Source organism: Ursus americanus, chromosome 1, assembly GCF_024610735.1.
Source record: "Ursus americanus isolate L20-20 chromosome 1, mUrsAme1.1.p, whole genome shotgun sequence".
Lineage (NCBI taxonomy): Eukaryota > Metazoa > Chordata > Mammalia > Carnivora > Ursidae > Ursus > Ursus americanus.
The window spans coordinates 47,273,569-47,282,451 of record NC_142127.1 but is presented as its reverse complement, the minus strand read 5'-3'; the positions used below and the strand labels follow the sequence as shown (position 1 = coordinate 47,282,451).

General features: G+C 38.2%; 1 protein-coding gene across 2 annotated transcripts; it reads right to left on the bottom strand.

Annotated features, from left to right (window-relative positions):
- Nucleotides 1-490: 490 nt before the first annotated feature.
- Nucleotides 491-7,677, bottom strand: G6PC2 (glucose-6-phosphatase catalytic subunit 2). Of its 2 annotated transcripts, XM_087864634.1 has the most exons (6): nt 7,438-7,677; nt 6,772-6,881; nt 5,689-5,790; nt 4,781-4,895; nt 2,668-2,783; nt 491-1,874 (listed from the first exon to the last, which is right to left on the bottom strand). In XM_087864634.1, the coding sequence occupies exons 1-6, from the start codon at nt 7,653-7,655 to the stop codon at nt 1,363-1,365; spliced, it is 1,173 nt and encodes a 390-aa protein (XP_087720760.1). In that variant the 5' UTR covers nt 7,656-7,677; the 3' UTR covers nt 491-1,362. The 2 variants fall into 2 exon arrangements, with proteins under 2 accessions (XP_087720760.1, XP_045639365.2); XM_045783409.2 differs by lacking the exon at nt 5,689-5,790 and having other exon boundaries at nt 492-1,874.
- Nucleotides 7,678-8,883: the final 1,206 nt, after the last annotated feature.

Genomic DNA, 8,883 nt, shown 5'->3' with positions numbered 1-8,883 from the left:
CATTTAGAAAGGAAATAATAATTACTTTGATTTTTAGAGGTTTTGTTATCCTCAGCTAATATTTTGCCAAATAGTACTTGCTTCAACTGTTATGTTTTCATAAGTATTTATGGATAATTTAATATATCATCATCTAAAATAATTCAATGTCTTGATGTTTTTGAGAAGAGTTACATAAAACATTGTGGTGGACCACAGGTAAGTAGGATGTGTAGCAAAATCTGACTCAAAATGTACTTGATTGAAATGACATAATTATCAACTTAAAGTCCAGAATTATCAGATTCAATGAGGGGAAAGAAGAAAAGAAAAACTCTTGTTGAGAAATTCTTAGTATAATATTAATATTCTTTCAATAATAATTTCTTAAAGCTATAGATTTTCATCACAGCTTAGTATACATAGAGATTAACCCAATTAATGTTTTTCTTGGGTTGGAGCATGACCTTGAGGAAAGCACTTGATGTCCTTGGCTTTGAGAGACTGGTAAATAATGTTCTAAGCAGAGCATCTTCAGCAGCATTTATTGAAATATTGGAAAGCACTACTGTAAAACAGAGACCAGGAGTTAAACAGAAGTTCAAGTCCAGACAGTAACCTGACCTGTTTCCCCTGGATATATAGCCATATCTAGAGCCATTGCTGGCCCCATTAACACCCCTCACGGTGTAAGTCAAACAGGAAATGGGATTTTAATGACATTTCTGGAAAAACAACTAATTTACATGGCAATCATCACAGAAGCATTCACTCTTAACAGATTTTTACCTCTTAAAAATGAAGAAACAAAACAGTGTAATGGAAATACATGTGAGAAAACTTGGGTTCTAATTCCCGTTCTGACAATGGTGTGACAACAGAGAGTGCTTTCACAGCTGAATGAAACTCCCTCTCCTTATCTGAGAACTGAGGGGGTGGATTTGACTGGGGATCCCACTAAAATGCCCACAGGAGCCATAAGTGGCCTGACCTTCCTATGATGAAGGTAACTGACACTGAGGCTCCCGCTGGGACTATGAGAAAATGGATAATGCTGCTTCTTACTGGGGACAATCGGTCAGCAATGGTAGATTGTTTCCAGGTGGGAATGCAGGCCCTGTGGTGCCATATTGTCAGATTTGTCAAGAAAATACAGAAATTCAGATTTTTACGTCAAATTTTCCGGTTTAAAATGGGGATGGGAAGGGGGTGGAGACCACGGGGAAGGCCAAACTAAGCATAGATACGGTGGGATGGGGCTTGTGGCTGCCATTTTGTGACCTCTGCTTGGAAGCCTCCTGTCTGCCCCTGCTCTGTGGTTCTGCTGGAGGATGGGGAGGCGTGTCATGCTGGGACCACAGAGCATTAAGCCCCTGCAAAACTCTAATTAATCTTCTTTTCGCTTGGTTTCATTAACATATGAATACAGTAGGGAATCAGAGCGACCACAGTCAGTGGAATGGATGCACTTTTACAGAAAGACAGGATGTAAAATAAATGTTCTGCATGAGTGGGGATCTTGATGAAATGGTAGAGCTGCAGTGTGATCAACGAGGTCACTGCACAGAGCAGCCGGAAGCTCAGCTTGTAGCCATTTTCCCCTCGGCAGCTCCTAAGGAACATCTCTGAGTTGATTGCAAAGCCCAAGCCAAAGAGCACCCCAAGATTCCTCACGAGTCCGGCAAAAGGCGTGGTGTCAATGTGGATCCAGTCAGGGTTGGCACACCATTTCTTGGCTATGGGCACAGACCACAGCAGGTCAATGTCAAGCAGTCTGAGGAGCAGGTAAAAGCCGAGTGCAAACAGAAAGAGGAAGAGGTTGGTCTTCAGATACGTGCTCAAGCTCGCTGTCTGGATGTCTGGAGTGTGTTCAAAGGCCTCTGCCACAAGCATGCCTGGGAATTAGAAAAAGACACTGAAGATGACCACGTGCCCTTGAGCCCCTCAGGAATCATTCCTCTCAGTATTAAAGAATTTACCACCGTGTTCATGATAAAAGGCTTTAGACATCTAGGTTCTATTCATTTTCCAAAGCCCTTTCCCTAGGCAATAGCTAAAATACTTGCCCCATGCTCTTTTCACCATCCATGTTAGCGCAAGTGAATCGTTCAGGAGTCCGTGGCCCTGGGTGGCAAACACTTTATAGGCAGAGCACTGACGTAGCTGCTTGCATTAATATTTCAATTGCCATAGCCAATGAACTAGAGAGCCTCTGAAAGGTCTGTGGGGCTGAATGGTGGAAACTCAGTCACAGTGAACGCCGCTTCAGCAATATAGAGCAGCTGCTCAGTGAAGTCCATGGTCATGTAATAATCACTTCAGGTGTGTCAAAGAGGGTGGCATGGTGTGCAGCCAGGAGGGTCGTTAGGAAGTCCCCAAACCAAGACACAAGCCCCCTGTCTGGGCTGATAGCTTGGGAGTTGGACATGGCCCTAGTCACACTTCAGAGAAGCCCCATCTCACTGAGAGGTTATGTATTTATGCCATCGCATGAGACCGTGCCATTGTGTACACGGAGGATCTGAGAGGTGTGTGAACTGCTTGCGCTCCGAGGGCAGCGTTTAGTAGCAGAGGCTTGACAGAGTCACCTGAGACTGGGGTACTGACTACCAGGAGAATCCGACAACATAAAACAAATGACACTAAAGGTTTCCAATGACACAACTCAAGGTAAGTGATCATATTTACCACCAAATACTCCAAGAATAACTTGATGAGGAAAATGTGTTGCTATGAATACTCTGGAGATGCAGACACTGATTTGAATCAACCAAAAAAGACTCCAAAGAAATGACCAGGTCAGTCTACGATGGAAGAATAGATATAAACGTAAAAAGCAAAGAAATTGTATCACTCATAAAATTAAGGGGGTGGACACTGGATGATCTTTCTCAGAGGAATCCATCTAACTGTGACATAACATTATGATTCTAGAGTCCTTTTTTTTCCAAAATGTTTTCATGTGCTCCATAGGATTTGAAAAGGTTTAACAGAGGTTTCTACATTTAGCAATTCATTAAGCTTAGCCAGAGCAATATCCTGAGATTTTAATAAGTGCTATAAAAGGGGAAGCCAATTTGGCATCCTGATAATTATTTTAATGGAATATGGGCAATTCAAATTTGAAGGAGTTACTAATATCCAGAATAACCTAGCATGGACCATATACGCTTTTACTCTCTGTTGTATGTGTTTCCTCTTTTCTGTCACAACATTTTTTTTGTCTGAAGAAAACTCACTGGAGAGGTAGCTACCACTCTGATGAAAATCACACAAGTATTTCATCAAGGGCAAATTTTCATTGGGTTCAATTTCACAGGTGCTCAAGAGTCCTGATTCTTTGTTTTTTGACATATAGAAAATAAGAGCCAAGGGAATTGACTTAGACATTATATTATATTAGACTTTGGATTAGAAGCAGCAATTTGCAAAGAGCTTACAAAAATATTAAAGTCCAAGCTCATCATTTTAATAAAGAATTAGTGATATTCAGGTATAGAAATCCTTGGGGTTCTGCTGCTGAATATTTGTTCCCGATAATCCGACCAAACTGGTTATGGAAAAACGAAGAAATAGAAAGAAATGAGACTTTCCAAGAGGAAGTAAGCAGAAGGTATCCATGTGGAAGAAGAAACAGGGATTTGGTAATATTAAGATAAGGAGTAGACACTCAATAAATATCGATGGACAAGGGAAATGTTGCCGTTATAAAAACTTAGAGGGAATTATAGAATTAAAAAAAAGAAACAAATGTTTCTCAGGGTCTGGAAACTTGAGGAAGAGAAGAACTACAGAGAAAGGTGAGACTTATTTAGATTCTCTTTTGGAAACGTGTTCATGGATTGAAAATGTTAATTTCTTTAAATTATAACTTTTGACTTCTTGTTTTGGGTTGGATAATGAACTTAGTAGGTGTACAGGTTGTGGTCTCATTAGAATAATCTTTGAAAATACCCAAATTTCTTTGGTGGTTGGTTTCTTGTATTGTCCAACACTACTCCAGAAAGTAGGATGTATGATGGATCTTGGAATTTTTTTTTGTATTTTAGAAGAATTTTTATGTAGTGGTATTTGTTATAGTATTTTTAAGCAATTAATTGACAAATTGTATCTCAGTAGCCTAATAATATATGATTAAAGTGGTGCTCGGAATTGTTTTAATGATAGGTAAGTATTTCAGGAGAAAAGAGAAGGAAACATCCCAATTCCTGTAAGAATTATGAATAATCTTATATTAAAGTTTCAGGTCTCTCTGTACACTATGGTTCTACTAACATTAAGTCTACCAACATTCAAATTTAAGTTTGCCTATAGAATGTTTTTAATTAAAAAGTCTGCATAGTCTTTAAAGCTATAATATATGTTATTGATGTCAAAAACATTGGCTATTCAAAGAAGGAAACGTAATTTTTCTAAACTGATAAATTCAAGGGGAATGATGATTCCCAAACTTCTCGTTAATCTTAAAACAAGGGAATATGTAAGCAAAAATACTTCCTTATATAATTTTACATGACTTACATATGAGCTACCAAAGTGATTACTGTATTATGGAAACCTAAAGGCACTTCCAGTGAGTCATGAATCAATTAAACATTTCCAATCTTATAATGTGGCAGTAGCTCTGAGCTAATGAGAGCATTCTCTTAAAGCAAAATATTAACTTTCTATTCATTTTGCTATTTTGGCTATGATCGAATAGAATAAGCACATTTCAACAACTACAAATATACCAAAGTAAATTTTGAAAAGGCATTCTGTATTCACATTCCAGTGGTACAGAAACTGGAGCAAAGCTGACCTGTGCAGATAAATGGTCAACGACTTATCCATCCGACCGACAGTGTGGCTCAGGGCAGCTGTTACCATGACATACCAGACACACGATGAGCCCATTGCATGGCCCGATGGACTTCCTGCAACAACAAAGTGCTGATCCATTTGAAAGGTGGTTAATAGAGTATCCGTATCAGAAATAGACGGTAGAATATTAGCTATGAAAGTTACAAATAGCTCAGAAAAAAAACCCACAGGCTACATGTCATGTTTAGAAATAGGTAGAAATAAAATAAATCGAGTCAAATGGAGCCTCAAAACACTATTTCAAGAAAAATTTTTTCAGATATTTTCAAGTTCATCAAATGCCAGAAATCAAACTGTCCAAGGCTAATTAAGAGCTTAGGCTGTTGCACCAAAATCCACCACAGCCCTCCATGACTTTCATGCCTAATTGTTTTTAATTGATGAGAAAATTAAAGTACTTGCATTGGATCCTGAATCAGTTTATTTTCCTTGGGCTGAAAAGTCAAACATCCGAAGGATATCATTACTATGTTCTGCTTGACCAACTGACTTACAAAGGACTGCCATGTACTAGCGGCTACGTCTGGGCCTACCTGGCGGCTGGCCGCTGCAATAGGTGTCTTTGTCATTAAATGGACGAGGGGAGCTGTAAAGGGCATCAATCCTGACACAGCCTGGCAGCCTTTCTGCTTCCAGAATGTCTTTCCCATGCTGCTTGATTTTTAAAAAAAACCATTTACTACCATGTTCCCCATGAGTTTTTACCAAGTGGAGATTTATTCAGATTAAACACCAGTCCGTTTTTGAAAAACACTACATTAAAGAAAGACAATCTATTTTTGATAGATCTAGTTCTTTCAAAGCTATATCTTACACAGGATTTTTCAGAGCCTATTATATGCTTACGTGAGTTGTAAATCTTTAGGGAGTGAATGTAGAATACGATCTCTCTCTCTCTCTTTTTTTCCTCCAGAAAATGTCTTAGAAGGTAGAACATGCTGGGAAGTGCTGGGATAAACCAAAGTAGCATTTCAATTGTCTCGAATGTTATCCTTCCATCCATCCATCCATCCATTCCACATTGGTTTCACAGAGATAAAATACACATCATCCCTGTCCTGATGGGACAGCTTATTGGGGAAGCCATGCATATGTAAAGAATTAATTATAGTACAGTGTGATAAATAATACAATAGATGGATGTATACTTTGATGGGAGCAAGAAAGAAATATATTCAGAGAACTCATTAAGACCTTACACATTCACTATATTCAGTGTTAGTTTCAGGATGTCAAATGGCAAGAATTTTATGCTATGTAACAAACTGTGGTAAGGTACAATATCACATTACATGTAATTTTCATATATATATATTTATATTTAAAAACCTTTTCATAATCTTAAACTCAACTTTCATAGTAAAGATTTTATACTCATACAGAATCTTACTTATAAAAGAAAGTGGCCCAAGAAGTCTACTTATATGTTATATATACAAGAGAAAAGAAGAAGCTTGAAAGAAAAAATTCTAAGATTAGAAATAATCTCTACTTGTAATACTGAAACCAGGAAGTCCTTACCTCATTCATGAGATCCTCAGATCCATAATAACTTTGAAAGTTGCTCAGCAACAGATAAATCAGCATTTCTAGGATTTTAATACAGTTCTTTGGGAATTCCTTCTAGCTAACTCATTTTTGTTTGTTTTAGAATCAAACCATTGCATTCTTCCCAGAAATAAATGCAAAATATAAAATCATTTGGAAAGTAGTCTCCCAATTTACCCTTTTACAAATAACAAAACGATTATTCATAAAACTTCTTTCCTTTTCATTAGCAATTTTTATGCTTATGAACTTTTAACATCCTCACCTATGACATTTTCTTTAATACCCTATATAATATCGTATAGTAATGAGGTAATAACCATACATAATGACTCTCTGTTGGAATATATTTAGTAACTTGAAGCTGCCGTATTTGCTTACCTGGACCTGTTTCACATGTAGTGGGGAACTGTTCAAGGCATGGACTTGAGTGATTTGGGTAAATCTGAGTTTCTTGGACCCACCAGTAAGGCCGATGACCAAACAATATCCTGTATTTAAAGAAACATAAACATGCATACAAATTTAAATACACAACTATTGCTTAACTGAAGACTAGCTATCTCGCCTATAAAAATGATTCAAGCAGAGGGTTGATGGGGAAAGATCATGATTAAGAGACTATGGGTTCTGGTCTGTCTCTTATTATAGAGGATGACACAGTCATTTGGAGTTTTTGGCATCCTACTTTCCAATAAAAAGAGATTTTTTTCCTTGTAGGGAAACTTCTGTGGGTGCTTTGGATTCTTAGACTGGAAATGTCCAAGTGGTCCCTGGAATTATCAATCCACTCATTATGGTGCTGCTCATTTAACGAATTTATTTAATCACAGCATATGTGTTACAGGGTTTGGAACTTACTTATAAGTCAGATTAAGCATACATTTCTATGCTTTCCGTACGTTCTATTTATGAATAGGTGTTTCAAGTTAACCGACATGTTTGAAAGATTTTCCAAGTAAAACTACACACATCCGAAATGTGATCATTAAGCCAACGCTACAAATTTAAGAATAAGCTTTACGAAAAATAAAACAAAAGGCTTACCATTTAAAAATAAGATTGAACCAATCCCCAATGACTGCTACCCATATCATCTTGGTTCCAATTGTCTGATTAAGTGGAAACCAAAGTGGAAAATAAATAGAAAAGATATTCCGGGGATCGCCAACATTGGACATAAAATTTAGAAAATTGTAGTAGGCTCGATAGTCCTTCTGCAAATGCTGAATAGCGAGCACTCCATTCCTATGAAGGAAATCCATCTCGAAAGAGAAGCAATTCTAAACATAGAGCAATTGGAGATGAAATGTTCTGAGTCCCACTGTTTTTATACAGTACCCTCATGGCGGGTGCGGCCATTACCGCAACATGTGACGCTGACCATCTGTGAGAGGGCACGTCAGCCCTCCTCCACCAAAAGCTCATCTGTTCATGATTTTAATTGGTGCCAAAGAGGTGAAGGACATGCTGATCTGTGGCTAGTCGAGGGGAAATTTGGGTAGAGACGAAATGAATTTCTTATGCAACCTCCCGTTTGTGTGCACATTTGGATCGTGTTTGCTTGAAATTTTTTGCACAGTTCATTTCCTTCAAGGGCAGAGACATTGGCAATTTCTATGCTTGGCTAGAAGACTACGCAAATAATTACTGCATGTCAAATAGCCCTTAAAGCCATGCATTTTAATTTAAAATAGACTGTGGCTCTTTGACTATTTTATTGGGTCTTTGAGAAAAATGGATGAGTAAACATCTGGGCATGAAAAATTTATGTGATATGACAGGTTATTTTCTGAATGCAGACTTTTAAATCAAAATATTTTGATATTTCTTTATTAGCAGAGGGAATATGACATATATGCAACAGAGAAGGAAATACATGAAATATATGAAATCTGCAAGGAAACCTATTTTTTTGACTCTAAGGCAAGAACGAAGACACAGAGGTAACTTGGGTAATAGAACTGTGTTAAGAATGAGTCACATTTTTATGGACGAGAGAGTACAATTGGGAACACTGGGGAATCACTCATGTGACAGGAAGATAAAAATCAACTTTAAAGGGCTTTTCACCAATCAGGAAAATGGTTCGTTGAAAACAGAGCATTCAGCAGTAATATGAGGAAAGCACCCAAACATACATGTAGATAGGAATAAACAGAAGGGCAGCTCAGAGAGGGGTCCAAGTCTGCAGTGAGGTGTTGAGTTAAGAGGACAAAGTCTGCAAGGTTCGACAGTCTCTGCAAAGCAATAAAGTCCCAGCTGGTGGCAGAGGGGGAAGGTAGGTCAAGTGTTTGCTCTCTTACCATTCAGATCCTTATCTTCTCTCATCATGGCCTCCTCACCAAGGGACTTCTTCACAGGCTCGGAAAGGCACCTTGGATTTCTCTTGGAGTCCTGCCCTATCATTTAACAGCGCCATCATCATGGGAATCCAGCGTCTATAGGCACCTTCCCAGCCTCTGTTACCGCCCCTGGAGCAAATGCTTTGAC

Bases quoted from the DNA above. Each gene is read 5' to 3' on its own strand.
- G6PC2 (XM_087864634.1), bottom strand. From the start codon at position 7,655: ATGGATTTCCTTCATAGGAATGGAGTGCTCGCTATTCAGCATTTGCAG. The intron at 4,896-5,688 runs GTAAGCATATAA...TTGTTGTTGCAG, and splicing joins CCTAAAGATTTACAACTCAC to GAAGTCCATCGGGCCATGCA. The intron at 1,875-2,667 runs GTAAATATGATC...TCTAATTCCCAG, and splicing joins TATTCTTGGAGTATTTGGTG to GCATGCTTGTGGCAGAGGCC.